At 45.8% G+C, this 14,011-nt stretch overlaps 1 protein-coding gene across 6 annotated transcripts; it reads right to left on the reverse strand.

Annotated features, from left to right (window-relative positions):
- Positions 1-429: 429 nt before the first annotated feature.
- LOC308222502 (small membrane A-kinase anchor protein) lies at positions 430-12,369 on the reverse strand. Of its 6 annotated transcripts, none has more exons than XM_080620600.1 (5): positions 12,344-12,369; positions 11,981-12,142; positions 6,705-6,778; positions 6,013-6,085; positions 430-2,515 (listed from the first exon to the last, which is right to left on the reverse strand). In XM_080620600.1, the coding sequence occupies exon 5, from the start codon at positions 2,347-2,349 to the stop codon at positions 2,086-2,088; it is 264 nt and encodes an 87-aa protein (XP_080476726.1). In that variant the 5' UTR covers positions 2,350-2,515; positions 6,013-6,085; positions 6,705-6,778; positions 11,981-12,142; positions 12,344-12,369; the 3' UTR covers positions 430-2,085. The 6 variants fall into 6 exon arrangements, with proteins under 6 accessions (XP_080476726.1, XP_080476728.1, XP_080476727.1 ...); XM_080620602.1 differs by lacking the exon at positions 12,344-12,369 and adding an exon at positions 3,747-3,798 and having other exon boundaries at positions 11,981-12,266; XM_080620601.1 differs by lacking the exon at positions 12,344-12,369 and adding an exon at positions 3,708-3,798 and having other exon boundaries at positions 11,981-12,266.
- Between the last annotated feature and the right edge of the window lie 1,642 nt (positions 12,370-14,011).

Here is a 14,011-nt window from a genome sequence, read left to right on the forward strand (position 1 = left end):
CTATAATGTGAATAGGAATCTTTTTTAATACTGTGGTTAAGCAATATCAAATTAATGTATGTGCTGATCTGGTCATACTAGTATATAGCATGGACGTTTCTTTAGACTGAGCAAATGCAGGGTATGGTCTAATGTTTTACATGCTTTAGAACTTCAAGGTACATCACTGTAGGCAGTAGAATTTAAATGGGCCTTGGTCCCACTTTACATATGGCTTCACAGATTCATTACTTCAAAGAAGAAAACAATGCAACATAAGCAGATTTTGTCCCCCTTCTTTTCAGCAAAAGCCTGAGAAGAGTCTTAATAGCAGAGTCTAGTCTGGTCACTGTGAATTAATACAGTCTTGTGCTGTGTTACAAAGAACCATTTTTCACCCTTTACTCTTGATAAAACCACCTTCCCATACAGGTGGATTTAAGGTAATTAAGTTTGTGTGGCCGAGTTTTCAAAACAGCTCAATTCATAGCTTATTCTCAGACTTAAGGCAGGCTGCAAATAACAACTTACATGGTCCTCTTTCTGCTTGCTTCCCGCTGCTTGAAAAATCATGCTTTATATAATTTACTAGAACTATGTGTATGTTTTAAAAATAGTAACAGTGTTTGCCAGTATGGAAAGCATTTTTCTGTATAACAAAAACATAAAATGGAAAACAGTTTGATCTAGGAAAAAACCCAAACCTATGTCTTTTAAACTGGCCGTAACAGAAAAAAAACCAAACTGGTGCTAAACCCCAAGCTTTTACAAGGCATTCACTTTGTATAAAATGTCAGCAAAACTGTAGCTTTAAGATGACAGTGATTAACGCCTCCCTTTCTTCATATCTCAAATGCTAGTTACAAGTACTGTAGTTCAGGCTGCAAGTCCTGGAGAATCAGGGTGCGGTGTGTGGAGGCAGGCTACATAAAATTGGTAAAGAACTGAGCCCCTTAAGCTTTGGGCCTAAGGCTTATTTACAAATTCAGTGCATCGCTCAGGCTTTGGGTTTCTGTAGCTTGTATTTGCATCACCATATGCAGTTTTACCACCGGGTCAGGATGAGCCTACAGAAGCTGAAGGAAGGTACTGTGCCAAGGGCATTACCTTTGTGTGAAATTTTAGTGTAAATCAGCCATAGGTCCCATGAAACATACAGTCCTAAAATACTGTCACACTGTTGAAGGTTCTTTTCACTAGTTTGCATCAGTAGTTTTTGCACACCTATGTGGGTTGCAGTAAAAAACTAAAACCAATCCCCCCCTAAAAAACAGCACCCGAACATAAAAACAAAACCAAACCAAAAATCGAAACAGCTTTGGTCTGAACACAGTGATCAGATGTCATTAAACTACCTTACTGTAGGATTTTAGAGAATAGCCTTCATGCCATTTACAGAAGCCAGAGCATCTGTTAATTATAATGCACTGTTTGTCAACACAGTCATGTTCCTCACGGTTTCACTTAAGAACAGAAGTTGATTAGTACCATAATCCATATGGGTCCCTGAATACTGCTGGGGTTTATAAAATGCTTCTCATCACTTTCATTATTTTCTGGTTTACAGATTTAGCCAGGTCAAAGAATCAAGGTAAAATTTATGACAGCAGTTACTTTTGCTACATGCAGACCTTGGTTTCACTTCAGCAAAACGCGGACAAATTTACCAAGCATGGAGAGTTCCCCTCTTTTCACCTACAACCAGGCCACTGATTTTTTTTGCAGTACACAAAAATAATCCACACTTTGTTGTTAAGCATCTCTGGGGCCTTTGAGGCAGTGCTTGTACAGTTGCAGGGCAGCCCCATTCCTCTCATCCTTTTAACACTATTTCTGATCACATTTGACACGTACAAAGACAGAACATACTCAACATACGGCTGACGACAAATGACACTTGCTTAATAGATTGTACTGTAATCCAATTAATTCCTTAGCAATATAGATGAAAAGGCAATTTTTTTTTGGCCTCTTCTTGCAAACACATTCATATAGTGGCATTATGCTCAAATCACAGCTGATTTTACTTTATTTGCACTAGTACCAAATACAAACTGCTTCACAGACAGGACACTCACGGTGAGGATAGACCTTGCCAGTCAGGGCTCAGGGCACATCACTTTCAATATAAGGGATGTCGCTATATTTGCTTTCAGTCACTGCCCACTGTTTTACCGCCTGATCAAGGATCTCACGGGAGAGACGGTGTGCATAGTCTAGCACTATAGTGCTTGATGGACCTTTCTCATCCACCTTCACTGCTATCAGGGATGATTTCTCTCCAGTGCATCCTTCATTACCTTCCCTGATCTGTTCATCCTGGATAGCATTTGAACCTTGAAAGGCAGCCTTGGATTTGATGCATCCCATGGTACATTTGAAAATGCAGCTGCAAAATTCAGTTCAACAGCATGTTTTGATAACCTGGAAAAGGTGCCCTTGTTCAGTGCACAGTGTTGCTGCTTCTTGTCTGTGGTTCCAGTTGTTTTCAAAGAGCAGAATGTCTTCTTTTGTGCTGCTTTACTTCTGAAGAAATCTGTCAAAACAGTGTTTCATATAAGCACAATAAATAGCCTACCATTTGCAGTGAGCTCAGAGGAAAGATAATTTCAGTACAGATGCTTGTAGAAGCAACTTTAATAAATGTTTGCATGGTGTGTGAAAAGTGTTTTTATCAGTAACATACATCTACTAGAAATAGGCAAAGCTTGACCTGAATTCAAACTGCCTCTGCATGCAGTTCCCAGTACATGATGTAAGCCATCTAGGAATGCAAAGGTCTTGGGGAGAACAGTAAGAATAATCATTTCTTTCCAACTGACAATGCAGTGCTCTTTTCCTGACTCTGTCAACAAATACTGTTTAACTGCAGTGACTGCTGCTGGTAAAGAAAATAAAACCCCCAAAACACCCAAAGAGGCACCACACAACCACCACCGCATCTTGTGTCATGGCTGTTGTATGCCCTTTGGGCAGGAGTGACACTAATTCCCAGTGTCATTCTGCTGTTGCTCAAGGAGGCTTGAACACACATTCATGAGAAACAAGAGCTGTTTTTCTTTCTTTTCCCTTGAGAGGTCAGGGAAAGCAGCAGCACACTGCTGTGTTCCAGGCAGCTCTTACAGAGCTGGAGCACCATTCTTGCTAAAGCAGGACAGCTCCACATCTAGAGGAGGGAGAGTGGTGAATTCAACACCACCTGACAGGGTCCTTTTGTCAGACTCCTCAAGAATCACAACTGTTCGGCCCCGAATTCTGGTGTGTGGTTTTTTGTTTATTAGCCTTCAAGGCTGTTTCTCAAGCTACTTTCTCAGTACAGACAAAGCAGAATCTCATGATACTCCTGACTTTGCCTGGCATGAGCTTACCCACTTATCGGAGTTAACAGACTGCCAGCCAAAATAAAGACTGTGCACAGAAACCAACTGTTCCTACAGCTTCACCCGATGACGTTGTACTAAGGTCAGCCAAAGTTACAGATTTTTTTGTAAATAGCCTTTGAAAACATAATCATGACAAAGATGTTAAGCCTTATGTATTTGCTTTATACACTGGGGGAAACAGGGACTCCAATCCAGTAACCTGATCACAGGGAAATATTTGCAGAGGAAATCAATCCCATTTGCAGGCAAACAGTGCTTCACAGGTAGGACGGGACTTCCCCACCCTAGCAGCTGACTCATGAGGACCAGGTTCATGGTGACAAGCTTCCCTGAAAACATCATTACCTGTTTAGGAAACAGTTTGTAGGACTCAAGTGCCAGTACCTGGAAGTGGTGGTTGGTGTTTCTGGCAGAAAGAGCTGAAGGGCTTCTGAAACTACAAAGTACATACAGATGTTTTCATACCTTCAGCTTTGTGTCAGAACATTGCAGCATTTTGGAGAAGTGTTTATATATCCCTCTAATAAAATCTAGTAAGTTTCTTTTCTGGAGCATGTGCCAGTGTATTTCAGAGCAGGCAGCAGAGTGAACAAGCCTGTAACATAAACCCTGCTCTGAGCATTTGTAGTTTTACCCAACATAGAGGAGAACTAAGCTATCAGACAGACTTTTATTGTAATAAATTGTTATTAAATGAGTAAAAGGCTGGATTTCCTTTCACCACACAAGAAACTATACTGATCCCTGTAGAGGTTTATTAAAAAACCCTATGAGCTTCATACCCATGTCTATTAACTGACGAAACTTAAAACGCTTTCAGAACATGCTTATAGACCAGAGGCCAAGGACATGTCTGAAAGCAATTCAGACATCTGAATAATTCAGACCTTTCTAATAGTAGTATCTTGTGCATGTCTAATTTCAATATTTATCATTAATAAAATATTAATAAAAATAATTTCCACTGGCTTTTCTGAACGAATACGTAGCTCAAAGTATCTGACGTGGCAAAGAATCACTAACAGCATCTATAACCCAGCATAGCTAATACCTGAACACTGCAGTCTTTACCCAGCCAAGGTAATACACAAGCTTTGTGGGAGGTACACAGCGTATCTGTGTACCTCCCTCTCACTATACTACTGGTAGCATTAGAAGTTTTTGATTCGGTATCATTTCCTCCTTAGGCTAAGCCAGAACTGTAAATACCATAAATTAAACTTCATATTCCCCAACCATAAAACTGTGGCTCTATGCCACAGTTGATAAACCGAAGTATTTTACTAGATTTTCATCCCTGATATTTTATTAAATGACTATTCAGATTTGAATTTTCTAATCTAAGTTTGGACCCATATTCTTTTAGATGTTACTCTTTGTGTGTGTGTGTGTGTTTCTAAAAGGAGGTGTGTTAAATGGCAGCCAGTTTTACTTAGTATTTTGCCATTGGTTTAAGATGTTTCCATCCTAAAACTAGAGATTTCCTTTCCTGTTTCGTGAGGGGACACCAGCAGATGACTTAGTGTCTAGCAGAAAGGAGGGAATAGGATAAACATCTCCTAAAGCAGGTAGGAAGAAAATGATCTTCAGCATCTTCAGCTGCAGGATTTACCTCTGTTCCCACCTTCTTACCTCTGCCTTTTCATCTGGGCTAAATCAAATGTCTCTGTGACTGCCCTGCACGTTGGAAGGGGCAGGCTATAATGCTTCTGGATAGCAAGACATCCAAGACAACTAAATTGTTCCAAATCGATTACTAGTTGAGCTTAAAAGCAAAGTTATTGACCCTATTTTAAATTCTCGACTGTTGCTCATTTCATTATTTATGGAGCGCGGTACTTTCCCAGTCACTGCAGTAAGTTTTATGGTTTGCTCATTCTACTCGTGTTAATAATTATTGGCACATGAATGATCGCAAATGAAGCTGCCCTCAATCTTCTGACTGCTTGCCTGTTTTTCTGACAACCACTGCTTGCACGTACGTGGTATAGTGCTGTTAAAACACTCTCCACCTAACTCATCTCCAGAGTGGTAAGTTCTGATGGGGATTTCAGTATCTCTGGTTTTCCTCACAGTGCTCACCCCCTCGGGGAGCAGCAGGGAGAATACTCATTTGACTCCCAGCACGATGCTTCATTCAGTAACTGCACACAAGTCTGTTTTAATGCCCAGGCTCTGGTCTGTTGCCAGATTTGTCTCAGAAACCACTGCATAGATGGTTCGAGGCTCAGGCCAAAACCTCTCCCTCATGTGACAAGCTGCTGTGCTTCGCTGGAGGCAGAGGTCAGGGAGCTGCAATCTGCTCTGCTACACTGCCAGCCAGGAGTTAAAGCAGCACCATCACAAACCAAGACCAATTTTATAGTAACTGAAATGCTGATTTAATTAATCTGAGTAATACAGGTTCCTAGTTGTGCTCAATTTCAGGGGACACGTGGTCAATATGCTTTTAAATAAATACCTCATTTAACTTCTATACTATAAACACTGTGTATTATGAGTCCTGAAAACAATCGATTCCCCTCCATACCCCTGGAATTGGAAGTTCAGGTGTTGTTTCACCTATGATGTTATTTACTACACACATGCCCTGTACTAATACAAGGAGAGAGAAAACATTGAGGGAGTCATACCACATAGCTGAACTCACCTTGCATGAGAGGGCTAAGCAGTCTCTTTGCTAAGCCTGGCTAGGTGTTTCCTGCCAAGTTCATTTCTAAATACTAAAGGAAACAAAACAATGGTAAAAGGATGCCTGCAATTCACTATTATACACTATAAATTACAGAAAAAAAGCATTAATAGCATAACTGCAGTTTCATTTAGACAAATAAGACTTTTTAAGCTATTAAAATCATCAGCAAGAAATAATTACAAAAGGATAAATGCAAGCTATCCAAAAATAAGTTTCACCAGCCTCTCTGGAATACATCTTCATATGATGAAGACAGGCATTGAGAGCAAGAGTTCTGCTGTTATACAACATCTCTAGCTACCACAGGCAAGTAAGTTCCTGCTACCATTTAAATAGCTTCATGCATAAGACCTTTGGAAAAAAAAAAAAATCTCCTTGAAGTTCAATGCTATACGGCAAGGAACTGCTTTCTGTAACACTTTCTGCTACAGCTGTCATTGCATTAACAAATAAGTCATACTTTTCACAATAGCTTAGTGCAGCTGTGTCCAACTGAACACAGTGAGCAGCTTCAGCTGCGACAGAGCCAGGCTCCTCAGTTTCCAAACCTTTACGTTCAAATATGACTCTCTGTAACCCTCCTCCAGCCAGGGAGGCTTTTAGTTTTTATCTCAGTGTCCACAAGAGAAGCTCAGTGTGCTACTTACCAAAACCACATCTGCTTCTAACAAGTTGTCCCGCTTGCCCTCAGCACAGCACAGACAGCTTCACAAGTGGGACTCTGCAAAGGGAACCAATAAATGAAAGTTAGCACTGGTGGATGTGTCAAAGTTATGTATTATCACAAGGTTAGATGAAATCCGTAGCGCCGGCCTTGCAGAGGTCTGCCTGCTTGCTCACCCACAGGATTTGACTTTGACAAAGGTGATGATACAGCACTTCAGAAATTAGATTGAATGGTAGGCTGCAACAATTTATATACAGCTCCTAATCCCAGCGTACAGGGGGCCACTGCTTGTTGGGCAAGTGCCTCCCATCCTCTTTGCAGGATGCCAACCTCCATCCTCCACAAGTCCAGTTAAGGACAGTTTCAGTGTGGATAACAGAAAGGGTCATATGCCAGCATGTGGAGTGCCCCATCTTTTGCCGAAGCTTAAAAGTTCCTGTTTTCCCTTCTCCCTCTCAGAGCTTCTGCTCTGGAGAAGAAAGACCTGGACCTTTATCATCCAAGTGCATAGGGAGAGTTTTCAGATAATCATAGCGCTGTCATTAGCATGGAAACAATAAACGTTACTCTTTGTAACAAAAACATTCAAACTTGAGGCAAGTGACGCAGCTGAGGTATCAGCAGAGGTAAACCAAGGGGCATTCAGGCATCCAGACCTCTGAACTGCATCTAACTGCATTAAATACTTACATCCTCCATGCAATAATGGAGAGAAACAGAAACCCGGAACATCCTACATCTGCCTTTCCTCTCCCTAACAAGGTGTTCAGGAGGATACATGATATTATGCCTCTGGGTGCTGTGCAGTTTCAAACAGAGCACCAGCACATAGATGGTAGAGGAATGAATCATTCCCTTAGTGCACAGCATCGCCTCTGTCGCTCAGGTCTCGGAGGCTCCTGTGCACAACAGCCCAGGCAGGGGCTCTCAGAGCAGTCCAACCCACCACTTCTAACGTCTGCCTCTCCTTCACATCCAGGTTTCTCCAGATCCTACAGAGGCAGCACACTGCAGTAACATTTATTACAAAGACTCCTTCTCATCACAGGGAAAGGAGGTTTTAAAAAGCTGGAGTTATTTTAAGACAAGCATGATTCCCAAGATCCAGCTACCTCAGGCAATCACTGATTTACCTAAATACCCTGAAACAACTTGGGCAACAAAGAGCAAAAATGGAGCCCTCATTCCTCGCAGAGCCATCCTCTCCCTCGTGTTGCTTACTGCCAGCAAGAGATAAGAGCTACGGATTGGAAAGGGCTGGATGCAGGAACCGCAACCAACTGCTGTGCAGGATTAGCGTGTCAGTGTGAGTCTTCTGGCTATCTGACTCAGGGCACATGCTGGAATTTTAAGGGTCCCTCCACCCCCCATGGCCAGAATTGATAAAACTTTTGCAGGCTTCGAAGCCAGTTTATTGTAACTGAATGGGGGAACAGCACCACTTTTTGGAACCAGGCATGACCTCTGGCTTACTTTAATTGAAAAGGGTTTTCGGTAAGATGACAGCTGTTCATCAGATTGTTTAGGTTGAAAAAGGCCTTTAAGATCATCAAGTCCAACCGCCAACCCAGCACTGCCAAGTCCCCCACTAAACCATGTCTAAGTGCCACATCTACATGTCTTTTAAGTACTTCCAGGGATGGGGACTCCACCACCACCCTGGGCAGCCCGTTCCAATGCTTGACATCCCTTTTGGTGAAGAAACTGTTCCTAATATCCAGTCTAAACACCCCCGGTGCTGTTTGAGGCTGTTTCCTTTTGTCCTGTCACTTTTTACTTGGATGAGGAGTCAGATATCCCCCTTCCTATGAGATTCTGTCTCAGTCAGAACACCGAGTTACTTAATGGAGGCAATTTCCACGTCAAATTTCAACTCTCAACCACTTCAGCAGTGCAGTTAAGGAACATGAACATCTTAAAGAAAATTAGAGGGAAAAACAGGAGAGAGGAAAATGTTTCTTCGCCTCAATTCATGATTTACGCGCACAGTGGGAGCGGGGGAATCAGGTTTTTTTGCTGCCAATCCGTATACCTGTGTTGATGTGAGTTTTTAGGCTAACATGCTCTGGATACCTAAAGCTGCTGGATCTAAAACCAGTACTGACTTAGAAATAAACAAGCAAACAAAACACTGACCTATAGCAAAAACCAACCAAGCCCCATACGCACACACAACAGACGTGACCACAGAAGTAAGGAACAAACTCAAGTGCTTTCGTTACTGCTCTAGCAATCTTACCCATGCTTTTGGAAGTAGCAAGCAAGGCTGAAGTACAGCTGGGAGCCTTCAGGCAGAAATACCAACAGTTCAGAAAACAGCCGTGCCAGTCGGTACAGTCCTCAGCAGCCACACGGGTGGTTTTCACCCAGGAAAAACCAGTCTTGTTAAAGCAAAGAGCATTGTGTGCTTGGTACCTGCCTGACTTCATGAAAGTAAAGCTGTATCCAGCCAGCCTTTCCTGAAATCCTTCCTCCCTCCAGTACAGGGCTTTATTTACCAGAACCACATGCAGCAGGGAGCAGCCTGAAGGCAAGAGGATGCTGAAAGCTTCTTACCAGTTCTGTGCTCATAACCAAGCACCTGCACATGCTACTGTTTCCACCAAATCTGGACAGAAATACAGACAACACATTAATTCTACTTGATTTTTCAGTGCCTGGTGGTTTTTCCCCCCCAGTGTCTCACAATACAAGTGAGCAGACATTCATCAGCACAGACTCTCTGCCAGACCACAGACAAGGGAGAAAATCAGCTTAACCTACCCTTGTACAAACAAGAGTGGGATGCCTTCTGTTGATTAAAGCCTGTTTTCTATATGAGTAAGAGTGGACCGATGGCTTTCCTTAGGAAGTGAGGCCTCTGAGCAAGACTGTAGAAGAAAGCGCATGAGGAAGATGCAGAACTTCCCAGAAAGTCCATCTGCAGGAAGTTTAGCTAAGATTTAAGGAACCGAACTACAGAAATTACAGAGGAACGCCTCGGTTCAGAGGGAGGAAAAGCTAATGTCATAGAGGAGACCTGAAACTCTCTTAAGAACCCAAATACAAAATAATGCTTGAAACTGGTGAGTGCACAAAAACAAAACATAAGAAATGGGTATCAAGTTTCTAACGTAGATGGTACAGCTGTTTCCCTGCCCTGAGGAACATACGGGTTCAACACATTGTTCAGCAAACCCTACAGATGTTGCAGTTATCAGCCCACCCCCCATAGGGATTACATGCAAATCTATAGCCTGAAGACCCCTAAAAACATCTTCCTCACAGGAGGGGAAAACACAGTGTGTATCACCAAAGGGTGTCAGAGACACTGGCCAAGTCAGACTGCTCTAAGGCATGGCACTGGCTCCAAACAGAGCAACCTGTGGTTTATTACAATGTGACACCCTTTTGGACAAACTAGAGCAGAAACTGGTATTTTCCTACATACACCACAAAGCTCCCATCCCAACAAGCCAATCGTGGCATGACAGCCTACCTATTAACGACCCACCTTCAGGAGCACATTAAAACATCAAGCTACCTACACTCCTGCTAACGCTTAGGATCTAGGCTTGTTTGTAAAGGTGCATTACTGTCCTTCGCAGGTCCAGCTGGAGACAGACTGCTGCAGACAGCGGGCAGGGATGCACAGATCTTCACAAGCAAGAAAGTCCCTCCTGCCATTATCCCTGGCTGCTGCCCAGCCTGGGGATCCTGCCAGCGGGAACTGATGAGCAGCAGCAGGTAGAACACTGGATCAGTATCTCAGTCTGACAGAGCCATGTTTTATTGTAGTATCTTGTAGTCACAAGATTCAACTAGGAGCATATGGAGCTGCAGACCGCCAGGTATGAATGAGGTGCGTTGTTTTGCTTTGTGACGCCCTCACAAAGGCAAGGTCCCACTAGATTAGCAAAAGTGAAAGCCAGAGGAAGGAGATGGCCGGGATCTGCCCACCAGGATAGAGTAGTACAAGAAAGGCAGCGCACAACCCCATTCTGCTCTTTAATCTCCCTATGCAGAAGCCAAATGTAAAACTGGGACTCAGGAATGCAACAGAAGACCTGCTTGTCCACATCTCACATAAGAACACATAGGAAAACACAGCCTCATGTTTTAAAATCACAGCTATGTTACTAATGAGCGGCAGAAATCAGCCGAGGACAAAGCGAGGAGTTAACAGCCAGATGCCCCAGCTGTACAAAAGCTGCCCAGAATTGCAATAAATAACTATGTCAGCCTTAAATATCACTGTCTCACAGCTCTCCCCAAGTATTTTCCTTGAATTTCATTGCTCCCAATGCGCCAGCTTCTACTTCTAAGGGAGCTGCTGCCTCTGGGCCCAAGCAGCAGGGTGGCCAGCAGCCAGGCGAGGCAGTGGTACCGCAGAGCCCAGCAGCACGGCCGGCTCTGCCCCAGGATCCTGCCCATGGAACCACCTTGTCCCCTGAGACACGAGCATCGCGAGGCTCCGCACAGCCCCCTGTGCTACTCGTACAAACCAAAGGGATTTTAGAGAAGCAATTCTCAGCAGAACATAATGTTATGAAGAAAAACTAATCTGTATGCACTCGGAGGTCAAAAATGCCACTTTGTTAAGACTACAGTACAAATCCCTGTATTTTTCCTTTTTAATTACTGTATTTAGAAACACGATTTGAAGTCCTACTTCCTGAACCATGAGAAAGAATAAGACGTTTCTAAATGTTCTACAATTTTTGCCATGGCCGACCTTATGCTACTAAATCTATATTTTATGATGTACGAGATGAAGGTAACCTGCCCCATCCAGGTTTGGGCCGAAGCTTGGAAAAGGTACTCATGGCACAGCAGGGGCAGACAAGAAACCCTCACACCACCCCAGCCACTTAAGAGAGGAGCAGCCAGGCCATTTACTGTCCCGCTCAGCAATGCCCTGCATGGCTGTATGTAGCACCACCTCTTCCCAGGCAACCCCAAAGGGGTGCACCTCTGCCCTGCCCAGTTCGGAGGACTTTGCTGCTAGCAACCTCATTGTGACAATGGGAGGAGTAAGGTGTTACCACCGCCTGTCCTGCAAACCCCACCTCTAGCCTAGCTCTTCCTCCTTTCCTCCACATGCTGAAGGCCAGTCCCGCCCATGGCCACAGCTCGCCCCATGGGTCACCACACACTGTGATGGTTGTGAAGGGACACAGCCCATCCCTCCCATCAACCAGCACCGGGCTACCCCAGCCCTGGCAGGACCTGAGCAAGGCGAGACGATGAGACGCGAGAAAAGCCTGTCTGACATACCAGCACAGCGGGGATGGCTGAAGTGCCACGAGCATGTTGTAAACGTGGTCCCACCAGCACGCCTCTGTCCATCGAGCAGCCAGGCAGGAGAGGGCTGCTCCGTCCTCGCCGCTGCCCGCAGGATCAGGCCCTCGTCCCACCAACGCTGCGTCCTCCCGATTCCTGTTCGCAAACGACAAAGACGCAGAGCCTCCATGAAGTCATTCCCACACCACTTTCGGAACACCACCGGTAAGCGCCCGCGGCTCCGGGCCGGCCCCGACCGGCCTCCGCCCCACACCTCCGGGGCTCCGCCACCGAGCCCCCGCCGCCCCGCTCCCCCCCGGCCCGGTTCGGTCCAGCTCGGCCCCGCATCGCTCGCACAGGTAGGGCCGAGGAGCGGCCCCTGCCCGCCCGCAGCGCCACTCACGCCGCTCCGCTCCGCACCGCTCCGCCGGGCGCCCTCCGCCCTCCCCGCGGCACCGACGGCGCTGGTGCTGCCGGCGGGGCGGGGCGGGGCGGAGCGGGGAAGGGAGGTGCCACCGCCCCGCCGTGCCCTTCAGCAGCGCCGCGGCCCCGACCCGCCCGCCGGGCAGCACCGCCCCGCACCGTGCCCCCCCCCCACCCGTTCGCGGGACGCGGCGGTCCCCATCGGGGGCCGACACAGGGCGGGGATGGGGCCCGAGAGTTACAAGGGGGGGGGGGAAAGGGGGGAAGAAAAACACACGCGCGGCCAGGAAAAACGCCGCTCGTCAGCTTGTCGTGCTGCGAAATGGGGGGAGCGCCGGTAAAGGACGGAGTTACCGTGCCACATAGCTCATCACATGCTCAGCTCAGGCCCTGGGTGAACGCGAACGCGCCGCGGAGCGGTGCGTGTTGCAGCCCCGGTGAATGCTGAAGTGAAGCGAACCGTGAGGCCCGGGTGATGCTCCTGTGCTCTGCTGTCAGGCAGCATCAAGCCATGTACAACTGCAGACAAATATCACTCTACAGAAGCCACCTGAAAAATGCCCCCACCCCAAAAGGCAGCTCCTGAATGAAGGGGCTGAGCAGTGCCTCGGAGCAGGCAGCACTTGCTGTGAGTGCAGATGTTGACCTGTGGCTAAGCCTTCCTATGCACTTAGGCAGCAGTTTCATTGCCAAGTAGGTTTCTAATGTATTCCAGTTAGGTGTTGGCCAGCCAAGGAATTTATCGCAGCGTTATCAAAGCCAAAGAAAACACCATACAGGTAATATTAGCCAAGAAAAACGCTATTGTACATGTAGTGCTGGGTCACAGGGAGGCCGGGAGAGCCGTGGGCTGGAGAGGCACAAACACCCCCGTGTCCCTCTGGGTTTTAGGGGCAGGTTTGAGAAGCTTGACCCAAAGCCCAGGCAAAGGTGGTGGCACTTTACCCTTTGATTTCAAGGAGCTTTGACTTGGGACCCGCTGATGTGGGTAGATACTGGTCAGATATTTTTACTGCTGTTTTAGGTTGCCTCTGGGTGGCTGGAGGAGCAGATCAAATAAAATCATAGCGCCGAGGATTAAAAGACAGAGTGCTGGAAAGGCATCATTGCCTTGCATTAACACAGCGGTATTATTATGATAGTGATTTTTAAGCTATACACAGTTTTTAAATGAGAATTTGATAACGGAATTATGAATATTGTAGCAGTTTATGGTTACCGTGCTCTTTTTTTTTTAGCTTCTGTTCTATTTATCCTGGTTTTTAACACAAGGCTCCACTTTTAACTTCAGCTTTAAGTGAGTTCCCATTGTTCCCACTGAGTTCCCATCAGTTCCTGCTGAGCAACTCTGAGATACGGAGCAGACGTTTCACAAGCTGCCTGCCCCTGCATGGCACAGGCTGCAAGTACATCCCTAGCACCCGATTTGATCACTTTGTTACATCCCAACAGATAATAACCCTGTGGCACTGTGCCCTGCTCGCCTCCAGTGTCACAACCTCACAACAGACTGTTCAATCTGAGCAGCATCACTTCAGTGTAAAGCAGGGGGGAGGAACTGGGAGGTAAGGAGAGGGAGATGTGTGTGATGGGAATTTCGAG

Source organism: Psittacula echo (assembly GCF_963264785.1).
Source record: "Psittacula echo genome assembly, chromosome: 6".
NCBI lineage: Eukaryota > Metazoa > Chordata > Aves > Psittaciformes > Psittacidae > Psittacula > Psittacula echo.